Source organism: Arvicola amphibius, chromosome 9 (genome assembly GCF_903992535.2).
Source record: "Arvicola amphibius chromosome 9, mArvAmp1.2, whole genome shotgun sequence".
NCBI lineage: Eukaryota > Metazoa > Chordata > Mammalia > Rodentia > Cricetidae > Arvicola > Arvicola amphibius.
This window is the reverse complement of record NC_052055.2, coordinates 82,978,004-83,001,543: the sequence shown is the minus strand read 5'-3', so window position 1 is coordinate 83,001,543 and position 23,540 is coordinate 82,978,004. Positions and strand designations below refer to the sequence as shown.

Sequence of the window (23,540 nt, the reverse complement as noted above, 5' to 3'; positions counted from 1 at the left end):
GCAGTCTATGGGGACACTGGCCTTGGAACCAGGGTTTTCCCCCAGTGCAAGAACTGGCCAATTGGAGCCCATTCTCATTGGAGGGATGCCTTACTCAGCCTAGATACAGGGGGGAGGAGCTTGGTCCTGTCTCAGCTTGATATGCCAGACTGTTTTGACTCCGCATAGAAAGCCTAAGGAGTGAATGGGTGGTTAGGTGAGGGGGAAGCAAGAGTAGGGAAGGAAGGGGGAACTGTGGTTGGTATGTAAATGAAAAAAATAAAATTAATAAATAAATAAAATGAATGTGTTTTTATATGGGTCAAAATTTTCTGCAAATATATATTAGTTGGGTGCTTTTAATAAGGTAGACCATATATAAAAATATTGTCTATATATGGGTAATGGAGTAGATTATAAACAACTTTTATTATGCACCAGCAAGATCCTGTAGTGACATGAAAGTCAACATAGAAGTATTTCACTTAGAAATAATTCAGTGTTTTTTAAAAATATTTTAAGTAATTGATTTGATCAGATTCCACCCAAAATTTTTTCATTGAATAGATTCCAATTTCTGAAGGCAGTGTAAACAAATATATAACAAACATTAAAAAATGAAGTGAAGAGAGAATAAGAAGCTATAGAGCTTTTAAACAAAGGGGAGTATGATTTGATGTCCTTCTGACCTTTAGTTTTGATGAGTTCCTCTTTTCAAACATGATTCTAACTAGCGCTTCTAGACTGGTGCTTCTCTGGACAATTCTGTTCTTCCTCTACTTTAAATATGTATCACATAGTTTTTACAATATTTATAGGCCTTTGGGCTTATTGTTTTGAATTTTTAACTCTTATTACATTTACATTTGTATTATCACCAAAATTTGATTTTGAAAAATATTTTATTCTTCCCCAAAGAAAAGAGTACGTGACTGATTTACTGAATATCTTGATATTTATTGCCAGTCGTATACTAGCATCTCATATACTGATATTAGTTTATTTCCCTTAAAGAGGTAAGAAAATAGCCTATATGAAACATTGAAATCTCAGAATATAACAAAATGAATTTTAATGTGAACACTGAAGCAAATAAGCTAAGGCTTTTTTATAGACACACATCTGCATATTCATTGATTTTTATCTCTGCAATTGAACTATTTTTAATATAAAAATCTATCCTGGCACATCTGTATATATATATATACATATACATATATGTATATGTATATATATATATATATATACAGATGTGCCAGGATAGATTTATATATATATATATATATATATATATATATATATGTGTGTGTGTGTGTGTGTGTGTGTGTGTGTGTGTGTGTGTGTGTGTGTTTGTGTGTCTTATATATATGTCTTATATATGTGTGTGTTTGCCATATATATATATATATATATCCAATTTTCAATAGCTATAGTATCTGCTGCACTGTTCTGAGCTGAGCAAAGAATAACAACTTATACATGGGATGTGCTTCATATGTCATGTGAATAAAACAGAGAGAGAGAGAGATGGGAATTGCATGTTATAGTGAGTCTAGGGAAAAGCCTATTAACATTTGTAAATGAAATCTGCCCTTTTAAAAAGCTTTTTCACAAATAGCATTTATAGTATGTTAAATGTAATAAGGCCCTTGGGAACCCGCAGGAATAGGAAATAGAATATGGAACCATGCCATTCCAAATGATATTTAGCAAAGTAAATTGCCGCTCTAACTAGCATAGTCATTAATGAGCGGTGCACTATTCACCGTTCACTTTCTCAGAGTTGAAGCTTCACTCCCATGAGCTATAAAGGAAAAGTGTCTGATGCTTAATGTTTAGACATAGCGATCCTTTGCTTTTAAGTATTATCAATGTTGGTTTTCCCAGAAAAAGACATTTGTATTGCATATCCTGTCGTCATTAAGAATTAAACTTTTACATATAAAATTTTTAATTCTATGAGATATATGTGAAGATAATCATTTTCTTAAAATAACCACTGAGATTTAAATAAGGACAGTAGCATGAATCTATAGATACACAAAAGTTCCTACACATCCACTCACTCTGACTGTTTGTTGGATGACAATCTAGACCTACTGTGTCTTTCCATGGTAGATGGCTCCCTTGCATTTAAAGATAAGTTAGAAGATTAGAAAATAAAGGCACTGTAGCTATGCCATGTGTTTCAACTTTGCAAGTCTGAAAATTTACTGTTTTCCCAAATAAAATATAGCTATGGAATTCTTTCTGTTATTATATGTTATTAAATATGCTTCTGAATCTTACTAGTTTGTGATCTAATCTTAAAAAAGCAAATAAAACAAGAGAAATCAATACTATAGGTAGGATGCTACTGCTTCTATTTATCAATGCTGAGAAGCAAATTATCAGAGTTATTTGGAATTCCTGAAGTCGATATATATATGTAAATTCTTACAGGAATGTGGCTTGTATGTTTTACTTCCTTTACCATATTCTTGTATATAACACATCAGACTTACAAATGATAAAATTTGATATATGCGTATGAATGTAAATTGATCGCAAACTTATACTGATAAAGTATAGAGGGAAACATTGTGCAAATGTTCAGTGCTTTCTTCCACTGATAAGCATGAGAAACAATAAAATTAAATCCCAGCATGCACTAGTAATTTCATGATTATCAAAGTTGATGAAGTATTGAAACTCATTTCCCCATTGCAATCTATGAATTCATGATTTTCACAAATGTCACTTTTTCAATTGTTTTTCCTTTCTAACTTTTGTCTATTTGGAAGAAATTTCTGATATTTTGCCTGATTAAAACTCTTGATGATTGTTTTGTTGGAAAATCTTGAAATGCTAACCAGACAAAGAGATAGACGCTCTGCCAATAGCTAAAAGCAAGATAAAAGTTGTTCTCTAATTACTTCTTTGCGTTATAGTTTCTATTTCTCAACATGAGAAAGGATTCTCCTACCATTACCCATGTAATTTATTTCTTATCTACAATGTTTATGTGTTATTTTATGAAATATTTTAGAATAATTGTCCTATTGGTGAAGCAAGGATACTTCATACATGGATGCCTAATTATTTTTGTCACATGTATTCAATTATGCTAGCATATTTTGAAAACAGCCACAGGAAATGCATAAATAAATATTGATACCTACATATATAAATAAAATATGTAAATAGATAAGGCTCTATCCTGATAAAATTTTATTTACAAAAATAGCTAGTAGGCCAGGTTGAGCTTCTGTGTGGGAAGCAGAATATAGGCTGCATTGCATGAGTTCTAATTGGTCTTTTTAAGAAAAACCCAGAGCCAGATATCAGGGTAAATACTGAAAGATCAGAGAGACAAGTGAGCAAGTCACGGCCAACTTACCTTGTTAACCTGTCAGCCAAAAAAGGGTCAAGCTACTGTCTCCTCCCACCTTAGATGCCTCCCTCTGCCTAACCATATGACTTCTGTCTGTTTGTACAGACCTCCAGACCTCTATGTTAACTAGTGGCTAGCTCTGCCCTCTGATCTTCAGGCAAGCTATATTTGTTAGAGTACAAACAAGATTTTAAAATTGCCAGCTCCTTCTCTCCTAGAGCCTATGAATGTGTTCTGTTACATGTCAAATGGGATTTCTGTGTGCTTGTATATCCACAACTATATCTTATACATGTATATTTATAATATGTGTATGTTGTAAAGTGATTGAACATAGAGACTTTGCAATTAGGTAGTTGTTCCAGGTCTTCAGAATAGGTGGGGTTTAATTAAATGAGCCAATGATTGTAAAAAAAAACTTTTCCCAGATGTGGTCAAACCAAGCAATGTAAGAAGGCCTCAACTTGTCACTGCTATCACTGAAGGCAAAGAAAGTAGCCCAAAGTCCAGATGTGGTCTCAGAAACTGAGACCCTTGGTTGCTAACTAAAAAGTGGGACCTCAGTTTTACAACTGAAAGGAACTATAATGGACTCACCCATGTTCTTTAGAAAGGGATGCAGGCCTACCAACACTTTGATATCGATCATGTAAAATTCTTAAGCAGAAATGTAAACTGTTTGGGTTTTGTTGACTTGACACAAGTTAGAATTACCTGGGAGGAGGAGCCTCAAATGAGAAAATGTTATTAGATTACATGCAGGCAAATTTGTAGTGCATTTTCTTGATTAATGATTGATATGGTAGGGCCCAGTTCAGTATGAGTAGGCTACACCTGGGCAGGTGGTCCCGGGTTGTATGAGAAAGCAGGGTGAGGAAGCCACGCAGCAGGTCAGTGAGCAGTGTTCTTCCATGACCCATGCTTCAGTTCTTGACTCTAGATTCCTACCTCTGCTTCCTTCTCTGACTTCCCTTCCAACCCCAACTTGCTTTTAGTCACAGTGTTTATCACAATAAATAGTAACTAAATTAAAATAAAACCCAACTGACTTTTGGCCTGTGGAACCTGTGACATTCTAAATCCATGTTGTTTTGAGCTTCTATATTTGTGGTAATGTGTTAGCAAAGCAGTAAAAAGTTAATAGAGCCTGCATTGGAGCCCTCTCGAACTAGTTATAAGATGAAGGTAATCTATATTCCACATTGAGAATATCATTCAGAGTCAACTGGACTAAAGCACACTACGCTTTCCTATAAAAACCACCTGCATCTCTCCTTGACTATCGTGTTAGCAATGTAGGAACATTGTAAAAGAAATCATCAGACATGAAGAGTGGTCAGGTAAGATGGTGAGGGGTCATGGAAACAATTGAAGGATGTCATGAGACAGCATCACCTAGATAGCACGAGATGACATGCCGAAAATGCTAGATGAAGACATCTAGATGAAATCTGTACTTACGCTAGGTTCCTGTAGCAACGTTGCTGAACTTCTCTGTGGGAAGAGGATAGACTGCAGCCGTGCAAATTACCTTCTTTGATGAAAAATGAAACCAGTGTTTCTCTGTGGCTATAAGGATAAGCATTTAGAATGAAGTTAGGATTTATACTGGTTTAAGAAAGTAATGGTCTTGAGTTCTTTGACCACTCCGGGCACAGGTCGCTGGCTAGGCTTATAGTATCAGACATAATTCCCCTTTGTGAAACTAAACTCAGCCAAGTCTAGCCTGTGTGTGAGTGTATGTTTTTTCCATGTGTATATTGTGTATTTGTGTGTGCTCTCGTGTGTGTTGTATATATGTGTGTGCTAATTTGTTTCTTGTTTTGCACTGAAGATTGAACAGAGGCTCTTAGAGATTAAGTATGTTCTCTACCAGGTTACTTTTAACCTAAGGCCTTATTTTAAATTTAGGAAATGAAGAAAAGATAGTAGTATCTGTTGAATAGTCTCTCATCCACACTGAAGAACTCAGTGTCTGTGGCACCAGTAAATGTGACAGAAAGAATCATTCTGGAACATCTGACTCAGATCCCTAGAAATGTTAAAGTAGTTAAGATGAAGTCACTGTCCTTCCTTGTGTCCCTTCTTTGTGTCTTTATCTATTTATGTTCACATCTCTTTACTTGCATTGTTTCCACAGGCAAAGGCTGTTTTGATTCGAGGGGCTATGAAAAGCGCAAAAGTTGAGACATTCCTGATAGGCAATTTTCTGTGACGTCTACAGCTTCTGTCTACACACCTTTGGAAGTCTGGATGATATCAGACCAGCCAGCTTGTTCCTGGGGAACACAAACCCCTATTTGCTGGTTCTTAGTCTCACAAATAAATAATAATAATAATTAAAACTTACAATAAGTAAATAAAATACATTCAAAAGGAAGTTCTAATTCAGTTTTATTGTTGATTTGGAGAAGAGCAGCAAAGGAAGACTGTTAATGTCAGAATCTGCCCCAGGAAGGGAAACGGACAGGAGAAAGAGAGAAAGCCAGATGGTTTGAGTTCCAGATAAATTTTGCAAACATGTAGTTGCGGAGCTTAGAAGGGAATAGCATCATAAGCACCAGGGCACTCAGGCTCGGGCTTTGACTAGTATCCAAACAAAGGATCTGTAAAAAGCAAAAAGAGAAGTTCTGCTTTTCAAGGTTTAAGTTCCTCTTAGCAGTGAGGATCTGCAAGCAGCTTCACTGAGAAAGGGGTCTCTTGTGTGTACAAACCCAAACTTCATGAGGAGAGCGTTATTCCTCCTCTCCATGCCTTCAGGAAAATCAGCTGTCTGCAAGGGCACTCCCCTGACAGTTTATTGCAATCTTATAATTTTGTGGGCTGTTTAGAATGCCCCCGGACAGGACCAGGCTATGAGTCATATCTCATTCATTAGACAAAAACTTGGTACAACTTATATTTTGTTTGTTTCCTTGCTTTTTATTTTATTTTGGCTTCCAAGACATGGTTCCTCTGTGTAGCTCTAGCTGTCCTAGAACTCACTCTGTAGATCAGGATAGCCTCGAACTCACAGATTCGCCTTCCCAGTACTACTGCCTGGTTGATGGATTTTAAAACTAAAGAAAATTTATATTTGTATACTATCCATGCTTTACCAGCATGAGATCGCTTTTCCTTGACACCTTTATAGGATTCAACAAAGCCCTAGAACTTCTACCCTTTAAATGATATTTTAAATCTTTATATGGTCATTTTTGATGATTCTTTCTGCCTTGCCCATGGCATTATGAAGTCTAAGATGAGCAATTATGAAACTTCCTCTTTCACAAATTGGTGTGTTATCATGGAAATGAAAGGAGGGCCCAATGCTCATTGAAAGGTCAGGTCATCCTCAGTGGCCTACAACCCTGTTAGTTGTCTGACTAGCTACCTGCCAATACTGATTTTTATCTTTTCATATTTTTAATTGACAAATAATGTTGCTATATATTTATGGGTTACAAAGTGATGAATTAATACATGTATACTAAATAAAATCATTGTGATGCTAATTATCATATGTATCACTACCCAAAAGTTTCACTCAGACAGGAAAGATAAGCTTCAATGATCTATTGCTCACTTGTTGCCACAGGGTACAACTTTTATGTCATTTGCACAGTGTGGTCTTTCTTTCTGATCTTTGACACACATTCTACATGCAACTTTGTGATCACATAAATATGCCTAATTAGCTTCTAAAAACTAAACCCTGATTTTAGCTTTTACTAAAAGCCAAATACAGTGAGTCACAGGTTCCTTTCAGCCACTCCAGAGTGCCTGTGCATCTGAGCCAGTGTCCCCAGACAGGTCCAGCCAGCCTTGGTGCTTGGCTTGGTGGGGAGAAAATACGCTTCCAACTGTCCTTTTTGCCAACAGATTACTTTTTTTCTCACCAACTAATTATGTAGGCTTTTTGTAAGACTTCCCTGACCCTTTCCCTGCCCTCATCTTCATCCCCAAGAGTTAGATGTATTTAAAGTATTCCATTAGGGGGGAAGGAATCCAATTATGAGTACCACTGTAGAACCACTTCACATATAAGAGGATGTCAAGTCCTCTGTACACAGAAAAGGGAAAGAGAGAATCGCCCAAATGGAACAACACATTGACTGTGCTGATCATATGTCCCGCTGTTAAATAAATACATGCTTTGGTTGGTGTTGAGACAGAAGAGAAAGCTAAAAGAAAACAGAGACGCCTCTTTAAGGTAGAGTATCTGTAGTAGTTGTAAGGGCAGCTGGGGTTGAGACACAGCTCTGCCCTGTTACCTCAACAAGTTGAAGGGTCACCTAAATCTCTAGGGACTTTCATATAGGTAAATTAGAATCAGTGTCACAGACAGAAAAGAATTTCTTTTCCAGTGTAAGGGAGAGCTGAGGCTCAATAAAAACAGAAAGATGGATAGAGAAGGAATAAAACACACCCGAGAGCACAGGTGTGGCTACTCAAAAGAGTTGTATGTGTAGTGTGTATGTGTATAGTGTGTGTGTAGTATGTATGTAGTGTGTGTGTATGTCTGTGTGGTGTGTATGTGTGTAATGTGTGTGTGATGTGTGTGTGGTGTATATGTGTATAATGTGAGTGTGTCTTAGTGTGTGTATGTCTGTGTGTCTGTAATGTGTACAAGTGCCCACAGCAGCCAGAAGCAAGTTTTGGGTTTTCTGTAACATAGTTTTGAGCTTCCTGATGTGGGTGCTGGGAGCCAAACTCCTGTCCCATGAGAGCATTAAATTCTCTAAAAGCTGAACCATCTCCTCAACCCTCTAAAGACATTCTTGACATAGATGTTAGTCGTGGAGGTTAGGAGACAGGCTCTTGGGAGAAGAACAAGACTCTTGTGTAAATATGGACTTCTTAGGGGAGAATAGCAATCCAAATGTCCTAGTGTTGAGCGTATATGAGATTTTGGGAAACTGTTGGATCTCACTGTGTAATGGTTTCCTAGAGGACCCTCCATTTTTACACCATTAGTCACAGGGATTATAGAAGGATTTTAGAATCTGTCTTTTCTGTAAAAGAGGCTTCTGGTGAGGTTTTTGGTATATCTCAGTTTTACAGCTGGGAAAGGGGGAAAGGCCTTAAGCAAGTCTTAATTGTTCTGGAGTTCTCAACTCTCAGGGGCCCAGAGGCTTCAGGCGGACTCCAACGTGAGAAACTCCTTCCCATTCCCAATGCTCCTATACTTTTCGCCACTTTTCTGTCTTGTCTTGTAATTAGGAAATTTGAGCCATGTGCTTTTTTAAAATGTGTAAAAGTGTGTAACCAAGAATTTTTAAATTGCCTTGAATTGTACCATTTTGATTGGAGTCTACGAAGGCAGATTATTTGTTTGTTTTGATAAAAACTTGACAACAACAGCGCATATTTTCTAAACTTTTTCAAATGTACATGGTTTCAGTGCATTCAAGTGTCAGTTATATAGACAGCTTGGTAAATTAGTCTTTAGCCCATCTGTCCCATGCACCTGACAACTTTCGTTAGTTAATGAATTTAAAGCCAGCTTGTGTGGGTTCCTTCCCAGATTGCTTACAGTCTGCTAGTTCCTGCCATTACATTTTCTTCATGATTATGTAAGACCGGCCTTTCTATTATTGATTTCCATAAGTTCCTCAAAACAGATCGTTGTAGCATGGTCATGTGACAGAAGTATCTGAAAATTATAGCCAATAATTTGTAAGTAGTTTCTTGGAAGAACCACTCAGCCTGTTTGGGATTCCTTCATTGTTTTGAAGGGTTCATTTGGTGCTGCTCTGTCTTTCATACTTGCCCTTCTATTTCTTATGTGACTGAGTCCATCTAAGTATTAAGATAACCATACCTGCTGTTCTTGGTGCTTCCAAAACTTCAGTTATTTCATTCTTGATCACGGTGCCTAAGTTCACATACGCAGTGGCAACTGCCCTGCATGATCCATCCAGTGAAGTTTTGTGCATGTTGGGTAGGATGGTACATTTCACACCAGTATTAATTCTCATTGGCTGATATTAAAATTTTCATAAGGAGAGGAAGTGAGAGAAGCATGAAATAGAATCTATGAGGTAAAGGGGTGATAAAACTAGAGTATAGACCAAGTTGTGTAGTAAGACTACAACTATCTTTGCAACTTTATCTATGCTTCGGAGCACTAAAAGAGAAAGGGGTAGCCAATGCTTGAAGATTAGGTTGCATTTGCTCTCTAATATTGTTTTCTCTTGTTTTAATTTGCAATTAATATAAATAATTTAAATCAAACACTGAGGCTAGTGAGTTGGCTCATCAGTTAAAAATACTGGTTGCTCTCCCAAAGTACCTAGGTTCTAGTACCAGAACCCAAATAGTGGCTCACAGTTGTTGGTAACATCTCCAGTTTCAGAGAATTCATTTTTGTCTTTGGCTTTTGCAGGTCTCAGACACATGCATGGTACACAAATATGCATCCAAACACACTGTTCATGTATATAACTTTAAAAATAATCAAGCATATAAGTATCCTGTGTCTATAGAAAAGATTTCTAGAAGCAGCCGGACAGTGCTGACACATGCCTTTAATTCCAGCACTTAGGAGGCAGAAGCAGAGGCAGGAGGATCTCTGTGAATTTGAGGCCAGCTTGGTCTACAAGAACTAGTTCCAGAACAGGCTCCAAGGCGAGAAACCCTGTTTTGGAAAAAAAAAAAAGAAAAGAAGAATAAAAGAAAAGAAAAGAAAAAGAAAGAAAAGAAAAGGAAGAAAGACTTCTAGAAGTAGATTCCTTACCTACATTTGTATTTAATACACTTGTATTTAATACACTTGTATTTAATACACTTGTATTTAATACACTTGTATTTAATACACTTATATTTAATACACTTGTATTTAATATTCATGAAATGTGCACTTCCAAGTCCTCTTCTTCATTGTGATAAATCAAGGATAATCGGCTGCTATGACTAAAATACTAGATAAACACAACAAAACTATATGATATTTTAGTTATATAATATTTATCAGAAAAATTTACAATAGTCATACATCCAAGAACAACCAGATAAGATCTGATAAAGACAGGAAAAAATCTATGTGGGACACCATTGTATCCCCATCTCATGACGATGCAGATATACGTTTCCCTTAAAAGCCGGATGAGGATCTATGCCTTCCATAATACCGCTTGCTATTAGCACAGACTGTTAGTGTCATCCTTAGGAATATCTGACTTGCGATACTTATATTTCTTTGCTTGTTACAGAATCATTCAATATGTATGTTTCTTATTTACCTTCTATAGGGCTATGGTTATTTTCTTCTGGGAAAGGGAGTATATTTATGATATAATAGAGTCTGAAAACATAGTATTTGGGTATGATTGTTTGATGATAAGATGCCTTGAATATGTTCTTTTGGGAGTAAAATTGTGTTATAAATATTAGAGTTCCTCATATGTAGCTATTAAATGTGTAATAAATAAATGAGGTTAAGTTGATTTCATAAACTTTAATAAGACTGATATTTATTTCTAATAAAATTCCAAAGTTGATCCAGCGAATATCTCTTGTCCCACCATGACCCCTTTCTAGACAAGTTTCCCAAGGAGCATGTTTAAAGGAACACAGCAGCCCATATGAGCTCTGTGCCTCTTAAACTGGGTTGGCCTGTTCACTGTTTTTACCAATGACTTGGGGGGATGGGGATACAGTCATATGTGCATCTTAACCCTGCGATGATTCAAAGATTAGAAACGACAGTGAGTGTGTAGGATACCCACGTCAGAATTTAAAGGTTCCCAATAGACTCTGTGTAAGAGGCAATGAAATAGCACTCCAGTTCAGGAAGACATTACCAGCTATCTGATATAATCTTTAGTTTATATTATTATAAATATGTTTTCTAAATTGGAGAGGAAATAGCACCACTTTGCTATGCACAGATTGGATGCAAGTGGATGATTTACCTAAGTGGACTTTTAAGATATGTCTCAGGAAGTATGTATCATGAAGAATAAGAGAAAATGAAGCCACAGGATGTCTTTAATGGAACAGTAAAAACTCTTAGGGAGCATGATAGAATTTTTAGATATGTAAATATTTTACATAAAGAATTGAGTTAGATTTAAGGGGGTGGAAAGCCAATTATGAACAGACAAACAGAAAGAAATCATTTGTCAATATCAGGACTCTTCAAAACAAATTACTTGGACTAACTGGGTGTAAAAAACCCATCATCAAGGCCATGGTGGCTATTTAATACAGCATTACTCAGATGCATAAAGTCTAGCACCTCCTTTTCTTAGAGTTTCATTACATATGACCTCACTGAAATATGACCTGTTGATTAAAGTTCTATTTCTTACTGGGCGCTGGAAATGGACATTTAGCAATCCTCTTGTTCTCTAGGAAAAGCCAATGAGATGACACGGTGCTGGGGTGTGTACATGTGTAGTGCAGGGTGGGCATTTCACTCTAGTATGATGTTGTAAACGCCTTGGTCTTCATAAAGGATGTAACTGAGCAATTACAATCAGAGAAATGAGTGTGACATAGAAATCACCATGACATGACCCTACAGTATATGAAGCATTCGGTTTTCTTTTTCAACATACTAAATACTATTTATGTTTGGAATAAAGATAATTGTTTTGGTAAAATTTTACAAAACTAGTCACCAAATCTATGGGAAAGAATGTGAATTTATTATGTGAATTTAATACAGGATGAAACAAATACCCTTAGTGGTATATCTTTAACGTATCTTTTACATTATAGATTATAAAGCCAACATTCAATTTGTATTTCAATAGTTCAACAATTTTTATATGTATACTCACGGTATATTTTGTTCTCTTTATTTTTAGGGCACTTTGAATCCCTATTGTGTGTTATGGGATGACTCAAAATCGTAAGTGACTGATGTTTTGTGATCTTACATTGTGATAAATATTCAAAGTACATTAAGTTTTCTTAGCTATCTGCTAGTGAGTGGGACTATAACCCAGTGGCACACAAGTTTTGCTCTGAAGACACTCTCCTTCATCAGTCTCAGAGCAGCATGATGGAAGTTTTCGTGATGATGATACCATCAGTTACTTGTGCAGATAGGACTTTAGAATTTGTAAGCAAACACGATGTTTTTTTTTTTTTTTTTACAGCTCTGAAATTTTAGAGTTATTAAAAGTCAGATGTTGTTTTGATACTGTGCCTCAGTAATTTAGGTTAGCATCATAGCAGAAAACAGCAATCAAACTTTCTGACCATTTAGCAAAAACATGCAAGACCAGGAGTCTGTTATCAGAATAATAAGAAATTTTATGGCTATTATGAAAAGTACTGTTATTAAATGGAGTGATTTTTTTTTAAAAAAATATTTATTCATATCTTTTATGGATTCATGCAGACAAAAGAAAGTAATGGTACTCAATAAGCATGAGTGGCTCTTCCTTGTTTTCCTACTGTTACCCTTATAATTAATTGCAGCATCTGGTTAAGGTCGTCATCATTGCAATGATAACTCTGGCGTTTTGATGCGGAAAGACAAAAAAAGTCATAGTTAATTTTTAGACGTCTGTGTGTTCCAAACTTGTTTTTGCTTTGTTTTGTTTTGTGGAATGGAGGCCCAATAAATGCTAAATGAAACCCACAGATAATGTTGCCAGATGTATGTACTTGAAAATTTCCTCAGTGTCGTTCACTCTAAATGTGTTCTATCTCTAAGATTTTTATGATGTTACAGTCCATCATTACAGAGTCTAAGGAGGAATGTTGTTAGAATGCCAAGGATCATAATTATGTTCAGCTCTAGAATGCTTCGTGAAATTTTTTAAATTAGTTTTCTTCATGAGGCCAAAGAAGTTAGTGATATTAATTGTTTGTGGCATAATTTCTGCTATCTTAGGGGTTGTCTTCTTGGAGCACTAGTGCCATAAGGAGAAACCAAACTCGTGCTGGTGACAACATGGGCTGAGTGTTCATACACCTGCTTTTGGTGCTTTCCTTTGGAAAATTTTCTTGAGAAATCTACGGTAGTAAGATTTTTCCCAAGCTTTGCTCTTTGGGAAATTGCTAGAGAAAATGATGGTTGTGTACTCTAAGGAGCAACTTGGCATGTTTTGTGGCCAAGTGAAGTGTCAAAGGTTATAGCAGTCTAAATATGTTCTACTAAAGAAAGATACAAGGAATTTTAATTTCCTTTTTGTTGCTATTTGTGCATGTCTGTGAGTAATACACACTTTGATTTAATTCCTTTTGTCCTCCTCCCCTCCCCCTCCACCTCCTCTTCCTCCTCCTCCTACTGTTTTTCCTCCTCCTTCTTTTCCTGGGTAGAATATGCTTCTATATTGATGCCAAAAATGTGACAATTAGCCGGGCGGTGGTGGCGCACACCTTTAATCCCAGCACTCGGGAGGCAGAGGCAGGTGGATCTCTGAGTTCGAGGCCAGCCTGATCTACAAGAGCTAGTTCCAGGACAGGCTCTAGAAACTACAGGGAAACCCTGTCTCGAAAACCCCCCAAAAAATGTGATAATTAAAGAAAAGTAAAAGTCATTAGGATTGCTAATGTGGCACTCCAATATGACAAAAGCTCCCCGGGTTGATACCTTTTTTGAGGTTTCTTTCAGAAAGCAGGTGTTAGTTTTAATTTATCAGGCTGTTGGTGTCCGAGGTCAGTGCTAACCTTAGAAAATCAATCACAGTCAATTTTCTCAGCATCTGCTTGTGAGTTGACTCGTACCCACCTCCAAGAACCTGAGTAGTTTAAGAAAATTAAGTTTGCGCATGGTCCTTGAGGAGAACGGTTGAAGAGGGTAGGGTATGTTTCCTTGCATGGCAAAACAAGTCATCTCCGGAGATCACTATAGTTCTCACCTGCTTTCCTGACGTATTTGTAAAAGGATCAAAAAGTTTTTCAGTGTGACAGAATTTTTACTGGAGTGTTTTCTTGGTAAAATCCTTTCCTAGGTAGGTTTTCAAAAGTGAAGAGCAAGGTATTCCTGCTCCTTCTGTTCACATCTATTCAGTTTTAATTTTACTTCTTGTAGATTACAATGATTTTAGTGATTCTGTGATTAAATCTGAAGATAAATCTTCTAAGTTAAGAGTGAATAGATAGTAATAGTTTTTTCTATATGGGAGAGGAATGACATAAAACATTCATTATTTGTTTGTGTGTGTCTTTGAGACACAATCCCACTGTGTAGCCCTGGGTGCCCTGGAACTGGTTGCGTAGACCAGACTGTTCTGAAACTCACAGATATTCTCCTGCCTCTGTCTCCCAAGTGCAGGAATTGTTTGACCATGCCCAGCTTATATGATGATTTTATGATTATGTTAGTGAAGTTGAAATTATAAAATATGGTTTGAATTTGGTTTATCAGATCTCCATTTTTTAAAACTTTTATATTATGTTTAATTACAAAACCGGTTCATAATTGTATGTTACCTGTACAACTTTAAACAGGCAGTTAGGGCCTGGAGAGATAACTCAGCAGTTAAGAGCACTGACTCTTTTTCCAAAGGATATGGGTTCAATTTCCAGTACTCACATGGCAGCTCACAATTTTTTGTAACCCCAGTTCCAGGGGGGAGGTCTAACACCAATGCACATTTTTTTTAAAAAATTAATTTAAAAAACAAACTGCTAAGCTGAAAAATTCCCATTGATCTCACTTTGGGTCTCCATATCTACCCATCACCAAGGTCACCCCTGTTGTACATAATTTCTGATATCCATTAATACATTCTGTGAGTGAATACTATCTTTATATAAGTGTTGTGTGATATAAAGTGTTGTGTGATATAAAAACTACCTTCTTTATATAAGTGTTATAAGAACTTCAATTTTAAATTCAACTCTCTTGGAAGTGTTTCTATATTGCTATTTCCCTGGATCCCTCATACTGGCTATATAGTATAAACATCTCATAACATATAATATTCTCCATAGCAAGCATTTTCATTTTGGGCTGCCAACTAGCTCCCAAACCATGACACAGAGATTATAATTAGTTACGAATAGTCGACCTTATCTCATTTTATTCTGTTCCTCTTTATCTACGATTGTTATCAGGGCTTTTTATCTTTCTTTCTGTATGTCATACTTTCCTTCTTCTCCTATCTGTCTGGCTGATAGCTGCCTGCTGCTTGATCTAGGTGTGTCCCTTTCTTTCTCCTGCATTCTAATTTCTCTCTTTTTTCAAGCCTAGATTTATCCTCCTACTTCTTCTTTCTCGGCCCACCAGCCCAGCTTTTTTCTGTACTGCCTTGCTATTAGATGTTGAGCTTTTTATTTGACCAACCAGATGCCTTAGGCAGACAAGGTGAAACAAATGCAATAGATTTTTACATAATTAAACAAATTCAGTATAAACAAATATTACATGTCTTGACATGCTAACAAAGGAAGTATAAACAAATGTAACCCACCTTCACATAGGTAAAGTAATACTACACAGCATAAACAAACGTAACACATCTTTACATAGTTAAAAATTCTACAACAATTCTCTATTTGTTCCTTGTTCCTATGGATGCAAGACTGTAACCTCAGTTCTTTGGGAAGCTGGAGCAAGACAATCACAAGTTTAAAATGCTCCACATCAGCTGCAGCATGGGATGCCACTTGCGTTTATTGATCTTAGTCATTCTGACAGGTGTAGGATGAAATCGCAAAATAGTGTCGATTTCCATTTCTCTAATGGCTAAGGATGTTTAAGTGTTTCTTAGCCATCTGAGATTCCTCTACTGAGACTTTGATGTTTAGATCTGTACCTAATTTTAATTGAATTGTTTTGTTTTTTAATATATAGTTTCTTGAGTACCTTATATATCTTGGATATTAGACCCCTACCAGATGTGGAGTTGATAAAAAAAAATTATCTCCCATTCCATAGGCTGCTATTTTTCCTTATTGATGTTGTCCTTTGCTTTATAGAAGCGTTTTAGTTTCATACGATCCCATTTGTTGTTTATCTTAGTGCCTATGCTATAGATATTATCTTCAAAATATTTATTCTTCTGCCAATGAGTTTAAGGCTATTCCCACTTTCTCTTCTGTCTGATTTAGTGTATATGGGTTTATGTTGAGGTCTTTGATCCAAGTGGGCATGAGTTTTGTGCAGGGTGATAAATAAAGATATATTTGTATTCTTCTAGATGTAGATATCAAGGTTGATCAGCACAATTTATTTAAGTTGCTTTCTTTATCCCAGTGTATATATCTGGCTTCTTTATCAAAACTCAGGTGTCCATAGTGTGTATTTTCATGTCTGTGTCTTCAGTTCCCTCGATCAATGTGCCTGATTTGTGACAAGATCATACAGTTTTTTTTTCATTTCTATAGGTCTGTAGTACAACTTTAAATCATGAATGGTGATAGTGCCAGGAGTTCTTTTATTGCTCAGGATTGTTTTAGCTATCCTGGATTTTATGTTTTTCATTATGATGCTGAGAATTGTTTTTTAAAGGTCTGTATAGAATTGTTTTGGGATTTTGAGGATAATTGCAGCGAATCTGTTGATTGGGTTTGGTTGGATGTTCATTTTTACTGTTAATCCTACCAATCCATGAGTATAAGAGATCTTTCCATCTTCTAATATCATCTTCAATTTTGTTCTTTTAATACTTAAATTTTTTAAAAATATATGAATTTATTTATTTATTTTACATCCCAATCACAGTTCCTGCACCTTCCTTTACTTCTAGGCCTTCCCTGTGATGCCATCACTGTTCCCAATGCCATCAGTTCACTCCTCCATTTCTGTTTATGAAATGACAGGTCTTCCATGAATATCAACAAACATAGCATATCAAGTTGTAGTAAGACTAAGTAGCTCCCCATGTATTAAGGCTGAACAAGGCAACCCAGTATGAGGAATAGCGTCCCAAGGCCAGTAAATCAGAGACAGTCCCTGTACCCACTGTTAGAAGTCCCATAGAAAGCCAAGTTACACAACTGTAACACACAAGCAGAGTGCTTAGGTCAATCCCTGGCAGGCTCTGTGGTTGTTGGTTCAATTTCTGTGAGCCCCTATGAGCTCAGGTTACTTGATTCCATGAGTTGTCTTGTGGCATCCTTGACCCCTCTGGCTCCTACAATTCCATTCTTTCCCTTCTCTGCAGGATTCCCCAAACTCCACCTGTTGTTTTATTTTTGGCACAGTGGCTGTGCCTAACCTACTGCTCTTTCAGCCAGCAATTGCAACTTCACAAGTATGGGTCAGGTTCTCTATCAGTGGCCTAGCACATAAATGGATATTTGCCTGGCAGGAATTCTGTCCCTGCAGGCACTGGTTCTTTTGCTGATGCTAAAGATAATTTTAACCAAATCTATATTATTCTATTTATGAATAAGACTTGAGGTTCAAAGGCTGGAGAGAAAACCTGCTAGTTCAGAGAGGCTGAACAGCAACTAGTAACCCTCTATACTTGCTGGTATCTCTGAAAGACCCAAGTTTCTGCTTAGCCAAACCAGAAAAACCTGTATCACTTCAATCCCTACCCTACTACTCTCTGTGTCTTTCTATCTCTCCTGCATGTCCTCTGATGCTCTATGATTACGTTCTGTCAACTAACTACTAACAAAAGCCTCCTGAACCATGGTTCAGGTTGATTTTTTGGGGGGTGGGCTCTTTGAGTATTTTTGAAATACTCAAAGATTCGTACATGAAACTGGTTATTAATTCTTATTTTTGTTAAGTTCTTATGTGATTTGGGCATCAGGGTAACTGTGACTTCTCAAAAAAAATTGGGCAATATTCCTTTTGTTTCTATCTTGTGGAATAATTTGAGGAATATTGGTATTAACTCTTCTTAGAAAGTCTGTTAAAATTCTGAGTTAAAACCCTCTGACCCTGGGTAGGTTTTATATCTTTGTTTGTTTGGTTTGGGATTTTATTTGTTTGTTTCTTTTTGTTTTTTGTTTTTTGGTTGAAAGACTTTTAATGAGTGCTTCTATTTCACTGGGGGTTACAGGTCTATTTAAACTGTTTACTTGATCTTTATTTGACTTTGGTAATGGGTGTCTACCAACAGATTTACCCATGTCTTAGATTTTCAAATTTGGTGGCATTCAGGTTCTTTTTAAAGTATGACCTTGTGATTGTCAGGATTTCCTTGGTGTCTGTTCTTATATCCCCTTTTGGTTTATGATTTTATTAATTTGGATATTTTCTCTCCATCGTTTAGTTAGTTTTGATAAGAATTTGTCTGTCTTGATTTTGTCAAAGAACTATTTGTTTCTTTGATTTTTTGTATTGTTCTCTTTCTTTCTATTTAATTGATTTCAGCCCTCAATTTGATATTTTCTTACCATCTACACCTCTTGGGTGTGCTTACTTCTTTTATTTTAGAACTTTTAGGTGTGCTGCTAAGTTGTTAGTTTGGGATCCCTCCTTTTTTTAATGTAGGTACTTAGTGCTATGAACTTTCCTCTTAGCACTGCTTTCACGGTTTCCTGTAAGTTTGGGCATATAGTGTATTCATATTTGAATCTATGATGTCTTTAATTTCTTTCTTTACTTCTATCTTAACCCAGTAATCATTCAATAGACAGTTGTTCAGTTTCCATTAGTTTGTAAGCTTTCTTTGTTTCTGTTGATATCCAGTTATATTCTTATTTTTTAATTTATTTATTTTCATATTATGTATATTGGTGTTTTGCCATTAGTGTTGGGTACCCTAGAACCAGAATTATAGACAGTTGTAAGCTGCCATGTGGATGCTGTGAATTGAACTTGGGTCCTTGGGAAGAGCAAGCAGTGCTCTTAACCACTGAACCTTTTCTTCCATCCCTCCCTCCATATCCAGTTTTAATCCATGGTCTGACAGGGTGTAGGGGTTATTTCAATTTTCTTGTCTCTGTTGAGATTTGTTTTGTGTCTAAGTATGTCATCAGTTTTGGAGAAAGTTTCCATGAGGTGCTAAGAAGGTATATTCTTTTGTGCTTGAGTGGCATATTCTGTAAATATATGTTAGGTTCTTTTGGTTTGTAATTTTAGTTAACTTTGGTATTTCCCTGTTTAGTTTTTTTTTCTGGATGACCTGTCCATTGATGAAAGCAGAGTGTTGAAATCTCCCACTATCAGTGTGTGAAGGTCAATGTGTGAATGTGTGATTTAAGCTGTAGTAGTGTTTCTTTTATAGATGTGTGTGCTTTTTTATTTGGAGCGTAGTTATTAAGAAATGAAATGTCATCTTGGTGGATTTTTTTCTTTGATAATATGTCGTGTTCTTTCCCATCTCTTTTGATTAATTTTGGTTCAGAATCTATTTTGCTAGATATTAAAATGGCTACACCAGCTTTCATCTTACTTTCATTTTCTTGGAATATCGTTTGCCCACCCTTTACCCTGAGATAATGGCTATTCTTCATCTTTACCCTGAGATAATGGCTATTCTTCATCTTGAGGTGTGTTTATTGTATGCAGCCAAGAGATGAGGCCTGTTTTTGTATCCATTCTTTTAATGTGCCTTTTTATTGGGGAATTGAGGCCACTAATATTGAGAGATATCAATGAACAATGACTTGTAATTCCCGTTATTTTGTTGTTGCTTCTGTTGTTGTTGATAGTAGGTGTGTGCATGTGTGTCTGTGTGTGTGTGTGTCTGTGTTTCCCTTCTTTTTGTTCTGCTGATGTGAGATATTTTTTGTGTTTTCATGTGTAGTTAACCTCCTAGGATTGGAGTTTTCCTTCTAGCAACTTCTGTAGGGCTGTATTTGTGGATAGATATTGTTTAAATTTGACTCTTTCATGGACTAGCTTATTTTCTCCATTTCTGCCGGGTGTAGTGACCTGCACTGGTATTTGTGGTCTCTTACAGTCTACAGCACATCTGTCCAAGACCTTCTGACTTTAGAGTCGCCACTGAGCAATCAGGTATAATTCTAATAGATCTGTCTTTATATGTTACTTTGCTTTTTTTTTCTTTTGCAACTTTTCATATTCTTTTTCTGTTCTGTATGTTTAATGTTTTGATTATTATATGATACAAAAACTTCCTTTTCTAATCCAATCTATATGGTGATTTGTAAGATTCTTGTACCTTCATAAGTGCCTGCTTCTTTAGGATAATAAAATATTTTCCTATGATTTTGTTGAAATATATTCTGAGCCTTTGAGTAGGGAATATTCTCCTTTTTCTGTTCCTGTTATGATCTTTTATACAGCTCAAGAATTCCTGAATGTTTTGTGCCAGGAATTTTTTAGATGTTTATTTTAATTTTAATTTTAATTTATTTTTCCAACGTATTAATTATTTTTCTATTGTAGTTTGGCATCTGAAATTTTCTCCCATCTATTATAGTCTATTGGTGAAGCTTTCTTCCGTAGTTCCTGTAAGCATTCCTAAATTTTTTTCCTTTAAGATTCCTTTAGTTTGTGTCTTCTATATTGCCTCTATTTCCATTTTCAGGACTTTGAATGGTTTTTCCTGTTTTATTCAACTGTTTGTTTTCTTATTGGCTTTCTTTTACGGACTTATTAATTTCCTCCAATTATTTTTTGCGTTTCCTTACTTTCCTTTAGGATCTGTTCATTTCCTCTGAAAGGACCTCTATCATCTTCATACAGTTGGTTTTAACCTCTTTTTCTTGTTCTTTTACTGTCATGAATATTCACGATTTGTTGTTGTAGGATAGCTGGGCTCTGGTATTGACATATTGCTCTGGCTGATAATGATTTTATCCCTATGCTGGTGCCTAGGCATTGGGGTTTGAGGTGATTGTAGGTCTAGGTGCTGATTTTTTCTGAGTTCATGACAGTTGATTGGGAGTTTTGTTCCTTGGTTTTTGTTTCCACCCTGAGTTTTCAGAGAATGTATTGAATGAGTATTGCTTGTTTTACAAGCCAGCTCAGTAATATGTTCATGGGGGATGCTTCTGGTGTTGGAGGCTGTGGAAAAGAAAGGCCAGGAGGAGGTGGTCCTAGAGATCCACCAGAGGCATGGATGGGTGGGGAAAAGCTGCCCCTGGTGTTCTGCTGCAGTACTATGGATGACCCTGAGAACTGGGTCTGGTGTTATAGAAAGAGTGGGTAATGTCTGTGGACAACCTACCTGGTCTTCTAAAAAGGCATGCCATTTTTCCTACTTTCATATTTAGAGAATTTTTCACTTTTTGTCTTTCTTTAACACTGTAAGAAACAAGATTTATATTTTTTATACATTACAACTTAATTCCTACTGTATATGCATGTGACATTATACATCCAAAACATACTCATCATCTAGTTTTGTGTAAAGACGAAGGCTTTCTACGTCCTGGATCTATTCTCTAATTAGGAAGTATTCCCAATTCTGCTTTGATTTAACTGTCTAGAAACGTTTCTAACAGTTACTAGAAAGCAGAAGATCATGCATCAGCCTCTTATGTCCTGTTTCAATCTTATTTCTAAGATAACCTAGCACATGGGTGATACCAATTGGAGGCTCTTTAGTGTACTCAAACTAAACACTGTGTAGTTAGGCAATTTAAAACATATTTTGTTCTTTCCCTCCCTCACTAACTATTCGAGAAGGTAGATGCTTCTTTTAAAATGCTTAAATGGGGCCTGGAAAGATGTCTTAGCAAGTAAGGGCACTTGTTCTTATAGACGACCTGGATTCAGTTCTCGGCACCTCCAGTCCAGAAGATCTCTATGAAGGCAGATATGATCGTCAGAGCAAGTTCTAGGCCAAAAAGGAGGCTGGCCATACAAAATATTAATTTTCTTTTAAAGTTATAATGTTAAAGTTTCACTGGAAGAATAAACTAAACTAAACTAAAAGTTCAATATTTTTTGTGTTTCTACCATACTATACTTTTCTGATGGTATGAAACACCAAAAATACACATTTTCTCATAATATCATGGGGCAAAATTTATTTATTTATTTATATCTCTTTTGGATTTCTTTGGAAAGGTTTTTCTTTTTATTCTTAGAATGCTAACAAAAGATGTTTTAAATTACAACATAGATTTTTTTGTATTATTACCCTTTAATGCCTAACTTCCTGAATAAATTTTCTTAAATTTGCTACTGTGTAAATAAATCCCTTTTAAACTAACCCCTTTTAAAGTTTATAAAAGTGCCTGTAGTATGAGCAACCCATTGTGTCCATGAGTGTAGTTTCTTCACCTCACATCCAAGTGAAGGAAAATGTTTCCATGGTTTATTCCTCCTGCCTTGACCCTCTGTCATAGCTGCTAGAAAGCACCAGTCTGTGGTACGACTCATTACTGATTTCTTATTTCGTGAATGAAGGTTTGTGAGGCTGTCCCTCCCTCCTTGTTATCTGAGGCTGTTGTGCTATATATAGCTGCAGAACTGAGTCACAGCAGAAACCACAGTGGCCACAAATAATACAATATGTAGTCTCTCTATATGTTAAACAAATTGCCCACTCCTGCCCAAACACTGCTTTCAAGTACTTTTCCTCTTTTGACACACAGGAAGTATTGATTATAGTTCACATCAGGATAAATTAATGAAAATGTTTGCAAGGTTGTGTCAGCATAAGGTACTCAAGGGAAGAGAGAATCGATATTTCATTACGTCGGAAATCAGTCATTTTTTCTAATACAGCTTCCACCATAATCTGTCCCAACTTCGTCTAGAATTCTGAATGTTTTCTCTTGACCTCCTTGTCCTATAACCTCTCTTTGATGTTTCTGGTTAACATTATTTTGTGGTTGTTCCTCTGCTGTGGTTTGGATAGTTTAAGTTCAAGAGCTGAAATTAAATTTCAATTATGAATTAAGAGGGCAGAAACAGCTATGACAACCACTGTGGTATTCAGAGGATGGACCTTTGTATATAATGAATAACAGTTAAGAGCATCTCAGCGAGCTAGCTCCATGACTGCATGCTGGTGGAGAGCATGGTCAGAGGAGACAATTATGTGTGCTGTTTGTCATCTCTTGCCTTGTGGTGCCTTGTGCCACCTCAGGACTGTGAGACCATCACCAGACACAGGCTCTTCACCTTGTTCTTACAGAATAAATTTCTATTGTTTATTATGTTACCCAGCCTCAGATATATTGTTGTGATGTAAAAGAGCATGAAGTCTCTTATTTATTCATTTAAGTGGGACATCAGTTAACTAATTCTCTCTTCAGATTGGTCCAAACTATAAATCATCCACAAAGCTTATATGTAATAATTAGTTTTCTAGATTCTAAAAACTCTACTTGACAATTTTTCATCTGTTCCATTGATTTGCAGAGATCCCTATTTTTATACAGGTATATTAATTTTTTAATTATTTTATGTGCAGGG

At 36.2% G+C, this 23,540-nt stretch overlaps 1 protein-coding gene across 1 annotated transcript in view; it reads left to right on the top strand.

Moving 5' to 3' along the window:
• The window catches only part of Adgrb3 (adhesion G protein-coupled receptor B3), a 710,232-nt gene that overhangs the window by 390,214 nt on the left and 296,478 nt on the right, over nt 1-23,540 (top strand). The window contains exon 15 of the mRNA XM_038342237.1: nt 12,148-12,191. Coding sequence (XP_038198165.1) covers nt 12,148-12,191 — 44 coding nt within the window. The remainder of the gene's footprint in view (nt 1-12,147; nt 12,192-23,540) is intronic.